Below are 18,269 nucleotides of genomic sequence, written 5' to 3' on the forward strand. Positions count from 1 at the left end.
TACATGTACCTTGTTACTCAGCACCAAATGTAACAGCACAAAGACATTGTAGACAGCTAACCTAACCCTAAGTATTTTTATTACCGTAACAAAAGACTGAAGTAAAGACTGATTTAATAATATTAAATTTATACTATATCACCAACCTTTGAATGCAGACGTTTGTCATTTTTGTGCCTTCTGTAATGCAGGTTAATGGAAAACAGTGGGGCAGAAATAAGATTACGGAGTCTTTAGAGCTACTGTTTCTGTTTTCTGTTATGTTGTGTTGTGGCTTGGTAGGCTGCTACACAGTGCTTATAGTTACAATATTTTTTGAGATCAAATCTTACCCACAAATCTTTTGCTCATTCATGATGTAGGGACCTTAAAGTTGATTGCAACATTCTAGTATTTAACAAGATATTTCCATCTTGAGCAAGCTTATAGTCATGTAAAGGATAGCTAGTACTAGTAGCTAATCAGTGAATGCTGGCTCTACCCTGGTCAGCTCCAGATTCAGTACCCTGGAAAGTGTTACTGTTTAGGCTACAACCTGCTCAATGGAAGAGTAAAAAAAATCAGTTTAATAGTAATCATGCTTGTTTTAATTTTGTCGCATTAAAATTGATACATGTGGTAGTGCAGGGTAAAGACTAGAAGATGAGTTTAGTAGCCTTAGTATTTGAAGTGCGGAATTGCATGTTATTTTCTGCTCATCACCCAGTGCTCCGTGTTCCAAATTATGGCAAAGTTTGACTCCTTCTGGGCCTTACGCCTTACACACGCTCAGCATTTTATGGTTGTCACAGATGACCAGTTTTATGTCCGCAAAGTGGAGGAGGGAGAGGCAGAGACAGGCGACGCGGGGTGTAGACAGTACAGAACTCGCTCAGCCATTTAATAACACACGTCCCTTCTTTTTATGACAAAATTAAATTACCAGACTTGATTAAACTCTGTGATGTATTTATAAAATTAAAAAAGGTGTTTGATGTATGATGAAAGGAAATTGAGATTTCAAGTGACTCAGTTATCCTCGAGTGTCTTCACCAAGCAGATATCTCACAGCAAATGCTTGACTTGATCAAAGCAACCAAACTGATTCAGAGTTATGATTGGGCCACTGCAGACATAGCCGGGTTTTCATAATCTGTGTGATTATGGGTTTTGTATTACATCTGCCTATAGATTATTATGTTTTGCTGATATTCTCTATATTTAAAGTAAACCAGGATAAAACTTTCTTTTTCCCAGAAATGATTCTCTTGTATTTCTCCACTTTTTCAGATGGTTAGCATGCGTCGGCTTCCCGGTCCCAAGAACCCAGCAGAGATGACCTACTATGCCCAGCTGAATGGAGCGCCCATCTCTGGAACCAATGCCGCTAAGACCCTCAGCAGCCTGGACTCCCAGACCATGGCTCTGACACTGGGATACTTTGTGCAAGTTCAGGCTGAACGTAAGCTTGTTAATATTACTAAGCAGCATTATAATACATTTCCATATACAGTCTCGTGTGTGTGTGTGTGTGTGAAGGACCAAGCAAGTCACACAGAGAGCTTTAATTTCGCAAATGTCAGTGTTCATGAAAAAAAACATGTTGGCATTGCTATGAACACATTTAACAACAACAGTGTAAACAAATGAATATCCCACTCCAAAGGATGTGAGGCATGAATTAGAGACTAAGTTACAGATGACAACATAAACATATATATAGGACATGCATGTTATCATATAGTAATAACATTAGCCGATTAGGTTTCTTAGTTTAATCAACATAGAGGAAAAAATGCAGTCTTCCATTTTTCAAAAAAGGCAGCATTGATTGTACACTTTGATCTAATAATACCCTAAATTAATTAACTTTGCAGTGCAAGTACTGTAGAGTAGGTGGATTCACTTCTCATGTTAACCTGTCAACGTGCCTCTCTGAACATCCCAGCTGTCTTATTTAACAAACACTGTTTTGGCATCTAGTTAATGCTTGTGCTTAAAAACGCAGCAATAATTGTCATAAATTATATATTATGTAAATAATCTATGTATGATAAAATATGCCCCCTGTGCTTGCCAACTTGATTTTCTTGCCTCATCTCTTTCTGGACCTCCTAATTGTTTTAATCCCCATAATTCAATTTAAAACCAGGATAATAAGATGCTAAAATATTCCAAAATATCAGACTCTTCCTTTATCACAGATACCGTACTAAGGATTTCCAAAGCCTTTTGTTTATAGTCATTGCTGTAATGTTTCTAAATGAATGCATCATTTCCAAATAGTTAATGACCAAATAAATCAATAATGTTATTCATTCCTGTGTGACCATTTCTGCTCTCACTTTTAGAAGTTGAAAGCATTAAAACAGAAGCTATGTTTCTCTTTACATATGTATTCATAGGTGTACACACGACTCAAGAGACACCACATTGCCAAGAAACATTGTAGTTTTAACTACTCCTTAGGATTTATCTGCTGAAGCATAGCAGTCTTGGCTTACTGTGAAAATACTTCAGCATTTGGGTTTTCCATAAATTTCCATACATTACCATAATATGCTATGCATCCAATAAAGCTTTCTCAAATTTACAAATTTAAAATCAAAGATTGTGTTTCCACATTCCTTTCTGATCTGATGTTAAGGAAGGTTGCTGAATATTTACCCTTGTAGCAGGATGTTTTGTGGCTGTAGCTGCTGTGGAGGACAAAGTGTTCCCTCTTACCTTTTCTCTCTCGCATTTTTCCAGAATCTATAATTAACAAACTGGAATAATACCACCAAGCATCCGGTGCCCTTCACAGCTCTTTCTAACAGAGTTTAGAACACAGTGTTCTTCCTTCAGTTTGAAACAAGCTGCATTAGGCCTTATAATGAAAACACATCTCTTTGACAAACTGTTCTGTGACAGAGACATTCACAGAACTTTGGAAGACACTGCACTACATGTTTGAGAAAAATCTTACTAGCAGTTTGAAAGCTATTTAACTGACAGTGCTGATGCTTAGTGTTTGTTTGTGTGCAGCCGTGGTGAAGACACCACCCAGCAACCTGTGGATCATGGCCGTTCTGACGCCTCTCTTCTTATTGATGGTGGTGATTGGGATGGTGGCCTTCATACTGTGTAAGAGGAACCAGGTCATCTTTAAAAGTGGCGCCTTTAGGACCTTCAAAACCCGCTCCAAGGTAAGATTGTCAAACTTTATCGTTCACTCCTGCTGTTGTTTATTGCCCTTCTTATCATCTTTTTTCCCCTCGCTCTACTCTGCTTCTTACTATTTCTTCTACTACTATTAATACTACAAATCAGCTGTTTCACCTACACTAGTGTGTCAGTCTGGTGTAAGATTACGTAACCTTAATGTGAGTAAAACATCGCACAAAATCGTGTTAAGATGTTCCTTCAGGCCAGAAAAATGTATCCATGTGTTCCACCCTGGCTAATTTGTTTCCTCGCTGCCCAATAGCCCATTGTCATTACTAATCATGCATGCTGCAAAGACCAATCGTCTGAAAGGAAATGGGCAGGGCTCACTGTACTGGAAGCGAACCTTGGGGTAATGTTGGCCCTTTTCACAATAACAGCGTTCAACTCAACATCAGCTCATATGAGTTTAACTAAAAATCAATCTTTTCAAATGAGAATGTTTGTTATAGATTGCCACCAGCTGGCTTGATCGGGTCAGATTGTTCTCCTGGACTCTGTGTGACAATGTGACGCCAGAACAACAGCTGCTTGTGTCACTGCAGTCAGTGAAGTGGTAAACAGGCAATAAGCTTGCCAGGCTCATTTGTTCTGAAGAGGCACTCGATGTGACTCAGCCTCGTTCAGAATTCCAATCCATGTGGATCTTAAATTTGATATCACGATTACCCCTCCACTTGATGACCCACCTTTTGACCCCACTCCAGTTAAAGTCTTAATCAGGTCAAACTCATATAGAGTACGACCACCTGGGAAAAAAAACTCCCTCCTCAACTGAGCATGAGTAAAAACAGTATCTTAGACAAAGCTGACTACCTTTTTCATCAACTCTCATATTAACAACACAGATGTATGTAGCCTATTAAGACCGTATTTATCTATTCTATTCTATTCTATTCTATTCTATTCTATTCTATTCTCTATTAACCCCTCCCTGACCTTGTCCCTCTGACTCTTTCCCTCTTTAGACTTCATATCGAAGGGAGGGCAGTTACCACCACCAGGTATTCACTGAGACAGTGGCTGGCTGAATTACTGACTGTTTGAGTCATTGAATGAATGATTTTGGCTGACTGATAGGTTTGATCATCGTTGGCTGCCTCTCGCTGTTTGTGCTGCCTGTCCTTGTTGCTGGGTAAATTCTTGCATGTGGCTGCTGCGCTGAGGACATGACTTATTCCACCATCCTCATTGGCTATGGAGGATCAATACAAAGAGAGAGGAAGGGGCAATGAAGACAGGTGAAAAACAAAGCTATAATAAAGGAGTAAAATTCACAAGGGGGTCCCTGAGATTTACATTGTTTAGGTTTGAGTAAATGAACTGAATTAACAAGAAGAGGCTGGCTGGTAAAAAAAAGGGCAAATGAGCCCATTTCTGTTGGCCAGCAGAAACCATTTTTAACCAAGGCTCATAAATATGAATTGCAGAAAAGAAACTCCCAACACCTGCCAACCAAACCAGTCTATTTTTATTTTGTAGCATCCATAAAAAGTGACTCGGCTTGTGCCATCGGCCTAGCTGGGTGCCTCTTCCTTTCAAGCCAGCTGTTTCATCCTCTCAGATGAAGACCCTCTCATCCCGTAGCGGCTCAGCAAGACCTTCCAACCCAGTTCTTTTTCTATATGAGGTTCTCTACTGAGTTCCATTATCATGGACTCAAAGCAGAGCAGCAGTGGCCAACAGCTAAAAATGCTAAAACGCTTTAAATGACAAAGAACCGTGTCCGGGCCTTCCGTGTGGTTAGGGCTGCTGTGGTGGAGCATGTCAGCTGATTTGTGGGTTATTTTGGTCTCTCTCTCTCTCATCTCCATCCTTTGAGATGCTAAGTGAGCCGACGGAAGGGCGGATGGGTGGGACATTAATGGAGCTGGTGTAACAACACCACAACACAGCAGAGTGTAAACACTCCACAAAATAAATGAAAACTCTGCCTGTGCATTTCAACATTTCAATTTCAATGCTTCGAGGTTTGTTTGCTTTCACAATTATATGTTAACATTTAAGGTTAGTTATATTTCAAGAGAGTTCATCAATTATTAAAGAGGCCTGAAATACAGTATGAGGTTTCACAAGTGGTGCCGTGAGGCTATAATCACTGTTGTTATCCACAGCAGTATTTATTCTCTCCCTAACATCGGCATGCATAAGAAAATAAGATTAATATTTAATGGAGGGACTGGAATTGAAAGCTTGGCTGTGGCAAACTGAAATAAGACACCTGTCTTAATGTCATTCTCACATGACTTTGTGTGCACTGACTGCTGTAGTTACTGTCTGTGAATAGCACCAGGACAGCAGCAGAACTGAAGAGGCCTCTCAGGGAGTGGCGAAACGTCTTCAAAACACAATCCTTGAGTCCTTGATTCAAACTCTTGGAAATCTCTGTGAATACTTTTCCTGTTTTACATGATGTTACCTGCATTAATTAGAAATCAAAAGAGAAGAAAGAGGGGGGGCTGACACACATCAAGCTTGCTGGTTGGACCTTTCTGTGGAAGCTGTGATTACATGGTCAGCACAGTAGACAGATCCCGTCTTCACATTAGTTCCAATATATAAGATAAGGGAGTCCTCGGAGTCTTTGTATTGATATTTTTATTCCTACCACTGTTTTCTACAAAAGGCTCATGCTGAAGACACTGAAATATTGGAACATATCCACATATATTTTTATATGAATGCTGTGGATGTTGACCCAGAATTATTATAATTATTGATTATTTCACTTTGCTGCCAACCTTGATAAAGGTTTTTCAAATCATAAACCTTAAAAGGGGCGACAGAAGTCTGCAAGTTTGACAACTACACATTAAATATCCTGCACATGACTGTGATCTGATTGCAATTTAACCACCTCCAGATGTGTTCTGGTGGTACACACTCTAGCATGTATTACATTACATGCTCATTCTGCGAGTAAATGGAGTTCATTTGAGAAGCCAGCATCAGTGATGAGCAAGTCATCTGAACTACATCTGACTCTATTAAGTTGATCTACTGTGTGTGTTTCTGTGTGTATTTTGTGTGTTTGAGATCCATTCCCACTCCTATCAGTCACCTACAGGACAACCTAAAGCTGCTGATCGATAAACTGGCTTATGTGGGGTCTCCACGTGTGTTTAAGCATTAAAGAGTTATTCCACAGTGTCCGGCTCACTTCATCGCTCCGCTGTGAAGCCGGAACATTCCTCAAAATGGTTTTTGCTCCTTCCACACCACTTAGTAAAATCGTGAAAGCTTCAGATAGCCAGCTTGCACGTGGAGTACAATAGAGGTGAAATAAGCAAAAGGAGAGGAAATCTATTTTTCATTTGTAACATGTTCAATGAAAGTACAATGCAGCAGCTGCCATTTAAAGGGCTGAAGGTATTTTGCATTTTTGCTGCATCATGCCTCAGCCTGCCTCTGGAGGGGTTTATCTAACCAGTGCAGCACAGTGCCAATGTGCAATCCTTTCTTACTTCTTAAACGTACACAATCAGTGGGATGTTGTTTTTTGTTGTTGTTTTTTTCATACAGCTCTGTGGTGTGCTTCCAAGAGAGGAATTTGAATCAATGTGGCCACAGGGGAAATAGAATATATCTCATCCATCTGCTGTACCTCATCAAGCTGCTGTTGGCTCTTGCTCCGAGTTAAAATTAGACAAGTGGAGAAGCTTCTGTTTGAGGGTGAAGGGAAAATAAGTGTAGGTAATTTGGTGGTGCGGCTTGTGTTCACAGTCGCTTCACATGACATGTAAAAAAAAAAGAGAGAAAAAAGATGTGGCCATATCTCGCTTCTCTCCCGCTCTTTTATTCTGTCAGTATTCTAAATGGACGTGGAGAAAACCGTCATCCATCTCTGACAGATGGATCAGAGGCTCACACCGTACCACAAGCTCTGTCTGCAGTCGAAGTCTTCATTAAACGGGGCTGCTCACACCCGATGAAATATGGCCATTTGTTAAGTCAACACTCTTTCACTGGATATAGGGATGACAGGAGGAGATGGTGGGGAGATATGGAACAGAGAAGAAGGATTAGAGAGGAGAAAAAAAAGAAGAAGAGACAATTAGGACAGAATGATGTGTGGGTGAGAAACGAGCAGAGAGAAAGGGCAGTTAAAATATGAGTTGTGAAATGTCAGGCGCACTTTTTCAAGGTTACACCCCTCGGCCGTGTCATTTCGGAGAATCCATACTGCCTTCACGCATGACAGCCATTACCCACCAGCGGCCGAATGACGCACCTTTTAACTGTCAGCGTGCTCTCAGCTCAGCACCCCCTGACACCACGTGTGATGTTTTTACTTCTCAATAATCCATACGCATAATGCATATTGGTGGAAGGATATATTTGGAGCAGCACATTTAATTTACTGGCTCATCTCTCTCTGTTCTGCCTGCTGCCCTTTCACACACACACACGCTATTAAGCTCAACCTGCACGAGGCCATAGGCAAATGAATGTTTGCACTCAACATACATCTTTCACACGGAAGAGTCACAACTGTCAACATACATCACTTCAGCTGGTGGTAGATGCATGCGGACACTCAATCTATATATAAGCCACAGAGAAAGCTCCCTCCCCTCTCTTGTGTGTGTGTGTGTGTGTGTCAGCTCTACATGAGCATGTATCAGTTTCCCTGAAACTCATCCATGGCTGCAGCCACGTGTGTGTTGGAGCTAGCTGACGGCACAGCGGTGTGTATGACTGATGAATTATTAACAACACCGTCAGCTGGATGCCCACGCTGTCTAACCTCACATGCACTCTGAATTTAACATGCATCATCAAATGCATTAGGCGTCCCATTTTAGGAGAGGCTCAAAATAGAAAAGGGGGAGGAAAAAAAATCAGGGTTTCGTCGGCTTTGTTGTGTAACCTAAAGTAGGTCTTTTTTTTTCTCCTCTCCTCATGTTCTCTGTGCTTCAAATTGAGAGGCATTTAGCAATACAAAGAATGTGTCCAGACCTTGGGGGCTTTAGCAAAATGCTTTTTCTGCCTTTTTTTTTTAATATTCTGTCTCTTTATGCCCAAAAATCCTGACTTCAAAGGTGCTGTTAAGCTTTATTATTTATTTATTTATTTTTTAACTTTTCATTATGCCAGCTCTGGTGTTTGGAGGCTGATAGAAAAAAAAACTGGTTCAGGGAAGGATGCCCATCCAATTAGTTTTATCTGAAATGAGAGGCAACACTTATCTGCAGTTTTTCTTTCTTTAATATTCAGGAGACCATGTCATGTTAGATGTTCTGTTCAGCAGTGTCAGGTAGCTCTGCTGAAAATGCCAGCAATGACAAGGATCAACGTTGCAGAAAAAAGTTGGATTCATTCGTCAATCTAAGAAACATAATTGTAGCTTAATCCCTAAATTTACAGCCCTGATAGGAGTGATGTCAGCTAGCATAAGCTCCAGCACCTAGCAACCATCTACAGGATAAATCAGGTGTAGGGAGGTATAGATGGGTGGACAGATTAAAGCTACAAAAATGTCAGATTAAATTGAACCATGAATAAATAAATAAATGAACAAACAAACAAACAAATGAACAGGATCTCCATATGTTATGTAATAATGTGTAGCCCTGCAAATCAGGCAAAATTTTAAACTGGCTTTAAATTTGCATGATGTGTTTAAGGACCAATGGAAAGTTTCCTGTCAGAAAATCAAAAGGAATCTAAAAGTCAAAATATATTGTGCTAATCAATTTCTATTGCATGACTTTAAAGTAGTACATAAGTATGTTGTGCTTTTGAAATTGGTAAAAAGTTTGGTAGTATCTACTATATATCTTTTAAATATCTATAAAATCATTTTTTTTATCTGCCACAAATATAGTCATCCATGCTTTTTGTTTTTGTTGGGGTTGTTTGTTTATAACACTCTATAAAGATAAAGATATAAATACTAAAATTTCCATTTCTTCTAAACTTTGATTTTGTTATTTACCATTTACACAAATGTGTTATGAAATACCATTTGTGTTAGTGTCTTTTGCTTTGCAGCCCTTTGCTTTAATTGTTCCGTTCTACTTTTGATTCCGTACCACCAGCTGTGATCAGCTAACTTCAGTGTTTGAACCATGCATCACGGTGCATATTCTGGCTGCTTTAATCATTCATTGTCTGTTATTGTGGACCATAAATGACATCACCTTACACTGTTTCCGTCTCAGCAGCCTGTGTAGTAAATATTGTATATAGTAAATACTGGCTTTAATGAATTTCACTGTTTCTGTATTTTCTTGTGTGAGAGTTTTGCATGTGTTTTACACTGTGGCTGATTTTCAACTCCAGGTGTCAGTTTGATGTAAAAGCTGCAAACGATATTGACCCTGTACATTAAGATATGTTGCTGATCCACATATCCTTTTCTCATTTTCCCTCCCAGCCTGTTCAGGGCTTTGACTATGCCAAGAAGCACATGGGTCGAACCGGTGATGAGGCCATCTCCGTTACTAAGGAGACACTGGTGCTGGGGCTGCCTGTGCGAGATGCTCCATTGTCACTGTCACTGGATAAAAAGGTCCATCAGGATGGGACTGCCAGTAAGAGGCCTCCATCTGCTGATATACACAAAGGAGGGTAAGACAGTGACTGACTCATTTGTTTGCTTGAGTGTTTGCCGTAATATGTCTTCATCTGTTTGTATTTAATCAGTGCATACCACAGTTATCTTTGTTCCGCCGTAATGCTCAGCTACGTAATGAAGAAGTATTTATTCAAACCTCACAGAAATACAGTATGTAGCAATGTATAATAATATATTTAATGACAATACATAGAATCGAACTTTATTGAGCTAAAACCTCTTGATTTATGGTCCTCTCTTGTGAAACTAAATGCTAACCCACACATTAGCCCATGCTAACCCACATCATCACTATAGCTGTGACCATACACAGGTACAGTGCTGAAATAATGAGCTGATCAGATGTACCGCTCCCAGCTGGAAAGCCCTTGTGAAGGAGAACCACAGCATTCTCCAGCAGCTGTTTCAAGTCAGTAAAGGAGCCAGCAACAAAATGCAGGGCTTTTCAGCAAGTCCAGACATCCATGTTTGTGCTTCACAGTGTTAAGCCAGAGAGAATCCAAGAGTAAGCAGCACAAACTCAGCCAGATTGACATGATCTGAAGATAAGTCCAGTGTTAACGAGAGGCTGTCTGTAGACAAAAGCAGAGAAAATACCCCTACTCACAGCAGCAAAATACAACACTAAGCTATCGCAACTGCTGCTAAAAAAGAACATGAAAGGCTGTACTTGAGTGTAAAAAGAGTGAAAAAAATAAAAGTAATTTTCACTTTGCTATCACTCTGACACCTTTCTGAAAGTTTTCGGGCACAATAACAAGAATTAAATGTAAATGACTTCATTTGTCATTCACCGATAAACAGGATCTAATAATGTTTGAAACAGATTTCCTTGCAAGATTGACAAAAAGACCTTTAGAATAAAATACAGCTTAGTTAACAACATTCTGTTGTGATAAAGAAGAAGATACACCTAAATGCATGTGTAATAATTACTTGTTAGTGCAAATGTATTAACTTAACCTGCTGACAGCAGCAGGAATTTATATTAGAAACACTTTTAGGTTTCATTGGGTCCATGTCCCATCCACTAACATAGGCAGAGTTTATGAACTATACTGCAGCCAGCCACCAGGGGGGAATCGAGATGTTTTGATCTCACATTTAGGGAGCTGTCATGCCATCTATCTTTATGTACAATCAATTCTAAGTTACAGCAAGGCTTAGCTTGCTTGCTAATGTAATCACTAACAGCTTGCCATAGTTTACATTAATTTACAGCCTAACATGTTTTATGCCCAACAGTGTAGATTTTAGCCAACAGTAATTTATGTAACTGTACAAAGTAAATGTATATCTCGTAGTTACCCTCTATTGGCTAAGACTGATGGAAGGGGAGATACTTGGCTGGTTAGCTGTAACTGTGAATGCATCTGATGTCGGAAACTTGGTAGCGTTTAATTCAACTTTGTTGTCATGATATAAACACTCAGGTAAACAAGCTTAAGGCTAAAAAAATAAACTGATCAGTTAGATTCGATACAATCAGAAATGACTTTGTACCGTAGGACCAACAACCAAATGATGTTAAATGATGATAATTATCTACTGACCTATGTTAAAGTGTACCATCATGTGGTTTCTGGCACACTAATGTTACTAAGCTGATCAGAGTCATGTAATCTGTAATCATGTAACCTTCAACATTCAGCTTAACAGATTTGTCCCCACAGGCTCTAACTATGGAGGATATCTCAGTGTTTTTTCTAGATAACCTGAGAAGACTAATGATGTCTTTTTCCATACTATATATATATATATATATATATATATATATATATATATGCACAAGACATGAATCTGATTCACAACAATCTGTCAAAAAAATGTGCATGGCACACTCTTTTCAAAAACCCACAGACACCATAATAAAAATTATTTTCATAGTCTTCTCCCGTCCCCAGACATTTAACTACTACAAGCTACTACACCCACACAGCCGCCCAATTTCAACTGCAACATTTTCCCCTTAAGGAAGTTCAGGAGTCAGCATAGAGAGGCCTCAACTCACTTACATGCAAATTCCAAAGACACAGCCTCACATTTTACACACCACTTAAGGAAAATGAATGGAGGTGGGATTAGTTGTGCTTTGCTTCTCAAGTATGATAAACACACGTATATTTATAACCCATGCTATAGCCAAGCCAGAGGGAGCCATTCTGTGTAACAATGATGAAAGCGTAAAGAGCCGGAAGAGCTGGTATAGTGTGATAATCAGCTTTACCAACCTGTATATCCTGACACACACACACACATGGGAAGCCATTTTTCAGAAGAGGTGTCATAGGTTATTCTACCACCTGGGAGCACACTAATTACAGGTCCCATTCTCTAAGCAGTACAGTGGATTTCACACCAAAACAACAAAGGATGCATTTACTCCTGTTCTTCATGCACGGGCACAACAGCTGCTGTGCTTAATCATGAAGCAAATGCTAGATAAGCAAAGTGCTCATGGCAAAAGAAAAAGTTTGACAGAGAGTAAGATAACGTGGATAAGAAGACAACATTTTCACCCTCGCTTACCGTAAAGTGAGATCTCAGATACCTATGGTGTGTGTTAGCAGTGCTATGGATACACATTTTCATTGTTGAGGTTCAGTGTGCAGAATTTACAGATTCTGTGTTTAAATGCTCAAAAGTCAAGCAGGTTGCAGTCTGATTGTCTCTAAAGTATGCCTAAACAATATGCCTTTGTTATTCTCCTTACCAACTAGTTAAAAGCATAGAAACATCATTAACACATCAAATGCAACAAGAACAAAAGGAGAGACCTAATTTTTTTACATCACTCAGTACACAATCATGGCTTCTTAGCCTGCACATACAATAAAACAATACCATAAAGCACATATAGTAGACTTAGGCATAAAAAATGCAGTTGTAATGGATTTGTCACTGTGAGAGACTGTGAAAAACTTCCAGACTGGAGACCTGAGACATATTTGCATTTTCTCTGCCCTGCATGGACGGAGGATGACGCAAGCAGTGTGACAGCATACTGTGTTTAGGGTTTCTCCCTAACCTTTAGTGGCTATAAAGAACCATAAATAACATGTTTATTTTGATTTAAAAGTAAATTTTTCATTTTTTTCCCTTTTTTTTGGCACACACAACTTTTGAGTTGTGACGGTCAACCATAATTTTAAACATGTAAGTTAAGATGACACTGTAAAAGATGAAGGATTTCTGTGTTAGGATTTTGTTCTGCCTGGGAAAATACATGTCTTGACGGTTATTACTGTTGAGTCAATCTACTAATGTGGAGAAAAACAGCATACATATATTTAGTACATAAACCTAAGCAGGACTTATTTCTTTCAGCCACTTCAGTCAACATTTCAAACAGTAAAAGATAGATTCAAGAGGATGCAAACATAGTAAATAGTAAAAAAAAACGTTTGATAAACAGAATAAATAGAAACATATTTATATATATCTTAATTTTTCTTGTTGTTAGACACAACAACAACATTTGTAGCTCAGTCCTCTCTGAGCATGGATGATTTCTAATGATTAAAACTTCTAATTAAATTTGTCACAGTTTAGGATGTTGCCTCTCCCCTTTGCTTTTTGCCCTGGCTTTTGAGCCTTTGGCGATAGCTATCAGAGACAACTCTCAAGTTAGTGGGATAAGGTGTGGTAGATTTGATTGCATAATTGGCCTGTATGCAGATGATGTATTTTTATCTGTCAGATGCAAAGGCATCTCTCCCCCCCTCCTTGACTTGATAAAGCAATTTGGGCAATTTTCTGGATTCACTATTAACTGGGATAAAAGTCTCTTCATGCCTCTGTCTGGAGGCCTAGACTCTAATTTTCTTAATGTGCTACCATTTAAGCTTGCTATTGACCACTTTAAATACCTGGGGATTAACATCACCAGAAATCCCAAACTTCGTTTTAAACGTAATTTTATAGAATTTATAGTCAAACTCAGAGCTATGATAGAAAAATGGAAACTTCTTCCTTTATCAAGAATAGGGCGCGTTAATATTATTAAAATGATTGTGCTGCCCAAATTTATATACCTGTTTCAAAATGTACCTATCTTTCTTACGTCCTCTTTTTTCAAGACAGTAGACTCTATCATCATGCCCTTTATTTGGGCCAATACGCCACCCTACATAAATAGGGCCATCTACAGAAACTCAGAACTGAAGGTGGCCTTGGACTTCCCGTTCTGCGCCATTATTACTGGGCTTGTAATGCCAGAGCGTGGGTTTTCTGGCATCATGCTGCAACTGAAGAGTGTAATCTCCACCCCAGCTAGCCTGTGATAGAATCTCATAAGGCAACATCACTAACTGAAACATCCTTACCTGCTGTCCTGTTCTCTGAATCGAACCTGTCTTCAAAACTACTTAAAAGCTTAAACTTGACTTTATTTTATTCAGAATTCTTAAGCAAGTTAAGAGTGTGCTGAAGCTCTCTGATTTGTCCTCTTATGCCCCTGTATGTCAGAATCCCACATTCAAACCAGGCTTGATGGACTCTTCATTCACTCACTGGGCTGGGAGGGGCCTGTCTGCAGTGAGAGATCTCTATATAAACAATCGTTTTGCATCATTTATGTTTGGTATGGTTATAGCAAAAAGGGTGATTTTGAGGGAATGGAAATCAAGCTTTCCGCCCTGTTTTAAACAGTGGCTGAATGATATGGTGTCTTGTTTATATCTTGAAGATTTGCGATACACAATGTCTGACACCCGTGCCAAATTTCTTGAGCTCTGGGGGTCCTTTTATTGATTATATTAACAGGGACAATAATACTGTATCAAGTTAGGCATATATGCATATTCTGTATAGTACTTTTTTTATGGCTGTATCTTTCCCTTTATGCCCTTTGGATATAACTAACACCTTGAGTGCCTCTGGATGCCACTTTTGGTGTTCACCTCGTGGACAGTTTTTGACATCTACTGGACACTTTTAACATCTTAGAGACTGACTTATAGCTGATGCATATATTCTGTGAACTGACAGTATTTGTAGTTTATTTGGTGTTTTGGTGTACAACTGGTTTGAGTCTGGTTTGTGTGTGGTTTGTTTTGTGCCTTATGTTATCAAAAAAATAAAAAAAAAATTCACAGTTTAAATGCTAATTACTCTGTTAAGTTATTCACTGGAATCATTTATTTGGTATTAATATGTGTTTTTGTATCGTAAACAATGTGATAATTGCGGTCGATGCAAATGACCTGTTCCGTTGTCTCGACTCAAAGGGAGCGTTGTGATCATTTTCTGCTTCATTTCAAGACAGCTGTTTGTTGAACATTTAAAACAAGTGAAAACAGTGTTTGAAACAACTGCAGCGTTTATTTCAGCTGCTGATTGTTCAGTTGTCTGAGGAAAGAGAAAAGGTGCAGACTGAATGCTAACCACAGGGCAACACTGAGGGATGGGTTTATAGGAGGAGCATTTGTTCTGCTCAGTGCATCCTCCAGAGAGCTACAGCACAGTGTGTGTGAGGCACAAAGAAAGGAAGAAAGAGAGGCAGAGAGACCAACATTACTTTCCAGCAGTGTGATTATTGATCTGGCCTTTACAGACAGATTTACATGGAACACACGCCGGATTTCTCCCTCCATCCCTCCGGCTCTTTGCCTAATACCACATGGTTTTGACTGTGACTGGGCCAGTGACTGTCTGCTTCTCTGGCTGCACTGTATGTGTGTGTGTTCACACCGACAGTGTGTTAGCCTCGCCTGTGGTTCTGTAATGTCCGGTATTGCTGATCTGTGCATCTCACGCCACCTGTAGACGAGCCTGTCATGATGTGTAATTGCTGTGGCTTACATGCCTACAGGCTGTGTGTGTGTGTCCTGTACATGGTTTACATGGTGTGTCTGAGGCATATACTGTAGAACAAAGAGAATACGTGCTATTTCTGTCTTCATACATGTTTATGCATGACTCTATTGACTTCCCTGGAGTCATGTATATATGACTGCAGTGTGTCTTTCTGTTTGTAAATATGACGTAGGAATGTAAATGTGCTGTCACATCTTTGTATCATGACTCCTTTTGGGGACAAAGAGTAAGTCCTGAACTTAGTTTATGGTAAGGGTGGAGGTTGTGGTGTTGTATTAGTGGCTGTGTAGTGTAGTGTAATGTCCTCTGAAGTGAAGGGAAACCATAGTGTGTAGTCTGCACTGCTTCCATCAGGGTCTTTGGCTGTGGGCCAGCCTGCCCAACAAAATCAAGGATGTTGAAGCTCCACTCGTCCTTTGTATTTTCTGTGCCTAATGTAGCCTGCTTTACTGGATTCACTTTGTCTCCAGAGACGTGAGGTGACTTACAATTCAACAATAACAGCAATGCAAAATTTTGTGTTGGTTAAGTTGCCAAACAAAAGAAAGGACAGAGGCAAAAGTGTGAGTCTGTGAGTCTTATTAGATTAAATAAAACTCACTATTAAAGGTCTCTGAGCCTATATTGTGAGACAGCTGGATTGGGAATCATACACATGTGTATAAAGATATATAAACCCTCTGCGACAGCAGTATTGTAGCTTAATGTAGTGTGTTTTTTTCTTTTCTTTTTACATTGTTTTTCTCTTCAAAAAAGAGTAGCATCCCATTAAATAAACAAAAAACGAAAAATGTTCCAGGCCGCGCTCGCTGTGGTGTACACCATCATAATCCTGCCTCTGTGCATGTTTTCAGAAGACATACTGGCATTTCCTATTCAGTATTGTCCCTTGTTGTCAATTGCTCTGCATAGAAATGGTACAGTAAAATGTAATTGTTTGGATTTTACATGGATTTTTTTTTTTTTTTTTGACCTACCAGTTTTGAAAAAATATGGGTTAAATGGGGCCACTTCTCTAGTCTGTGACCCTATTTAAATGACTGTACAATCAGATACAAACCAACATTTTTGGCCCATTAACCATTTTTAATCATTTTTCGTAACAATCCATTAACTTTTATTAATTTATTTAGTCATTCTAATTAACGCTGTTGTTCCATTGTCATTAATGACTGTGAGTTGATGCCCCGTTTATGTACACAATCTTCACTTCAAGCTTCTCTCTCTCTCTCTCTCTCTCTCTCTCACTCTTTCTCCCTCTCTGTTGCCATGGCTACTACAGGCGGTTGCCAAGTGAAGAGGATGGCTCGGTGTCGAGCAATGGCTCCGGGAAGCTGAACACCAGCAAGAGCTCCTCGGCCCGAAGGACTGCGACTGGCAGCAGCAGCAAAAATGGCAAGGAGGAGCTGCACAAGAGGGGCAACAATGGTGAGGAGGACTAGGAGGAGGAGGAGGAAAAATCGATAAAATAGAAGTAAAAAAAAAAAGAGATGGTGATCACACTGAAGGAGAAAATGGAGGGCAGAGGTAGATAGGCAGAAGTAAAATCTGTCCTTCCATATGTTAGTGCCCACCACAAAGTCTGCCGCTGTCATCACCAAAAACCTAATTTATGCACACACAGTTGTTACACTTGGGCTGCACACACACACACTCTCACACACACAATCACCTACTATGCTGTTTTATCCAAAGCGTAATTATTGTGAGCTAATGAACTGCACATGAGCACAGAGATTGGACAAACTCACAGAGTGACTCAACCCGCCACTGAATGATGTAACTGTCGAGTGTACTCATATCATACAGCGTCACATGTCCACTCATACACACACACACACAGTATTCTGGCGTTAGTTTAATCTGACGACATGTCAGGTGTTTGAATTTATTGCATATTGAATATTGCTGGTGTTTTCACTTGGCTTACCTCATTCCAGGATGCAAAGCAGCGAAGAGATAAGAACCAGCGTGCTGCTCTTTAAGCATTGCATCAACTTACTTTTAAGTAGAACCTCAGAGGAAACACCGTGGAAAGAGTTGTGACAGCGACTGTCACCTCAGGTGTTTTTCAAATATACACAACCCACTGTATATGGTTGGTGCATTAGAGAAATGACTCACCATTAAAACCTGTGACACACAGAGGGATCCTCATCCTGTGGTAGGATACAGTTAGAGGTGTTTTTAATGAGGCAGCTTGTAGAATGTTATTGTCTCAACAGTTAGACCTAGCATCTTTGACTTTATTTATACTCCCTAATCCATTTACTGAAGCTTGTTTTTTCTGGTATTCCTTCAAACCTTTGCTTTTTCTTTTTTAACAAGCATACTTGTCATTAACCATCTGAGCTTCTGAGCTGTTGTCACACTTTTAGTGTCAGTGAGGGTGCATTTTTAATGGCATTAAAAAAGTAATGCATGTCTACAGCACAATCATGGCCACAAAAACAAAATTTACAAAAGAAACATACACTACGCATGATGCATTAGTAGACCACCAAAAAGTCAATTTCTCCTGTAATTTCTATGTTGAACAGTGTAATTTCAGCTGTACTAAAGTTCCCCTCTTTATTCTGCCAATGGTTACCTTGACTCTTTCACACATATTGTCCATGAAGCATTTTGAAAGGCCAGCTTGCCCATTACTCAGCAGCTGATCGGGTGCTGTCAATATCTTTTACGG

General features: G+C 39.6%; 1 protein-coding gene across 2 annotated transcripts in view; it reads left to right on the forward strand.

The window, feature by feature from the left end:
- kiaa1549la (KIAA1549-like a) overlaps positions 1-18,269 on the forward strand; it is an 83,154-nt gene that overhangs the window by 51,728 nt on the left and 13,157 nt on the right. For both annotated transcript variants that reach the window (XM_028408264.1, XM_028408265.1), the window contains 5 exons: positions 1,270-1,441; positions 3,007-3,167; positions 4,155-4,190; positions 9,566-9,759; positions 16,866-17,011. In XM_028408264.1, coding sequence (XP_028264065.1) covers positions 1,270-1,441; positions 3,007-3,167; positions 4,155-4,190; positions 9,566-9,759; positions 16,866-17,011 — 709 coding nt within the window. The remainder of the gene's footprint in view (positions 1-1,269; positions 1,442-3,006; positions 3,168-4,154; positions 4,191-9,565; positions 9,760-16,865; positions 17,012-18,269) is intronic.

This window comes from Parambassis ranga, chromosome 6, assembly GCF_900634625.1.
Source record: "Parambassis ranga chromosome 6, fParRan2.1, whole genome shotgun sequence".
Classification (NCBI taxonomy): domain Eukaryota; kingdom Metazoa; phylum Chordata; class Actinopteri; family Ambassidae; genus Parambassis; species Parambassis ranga.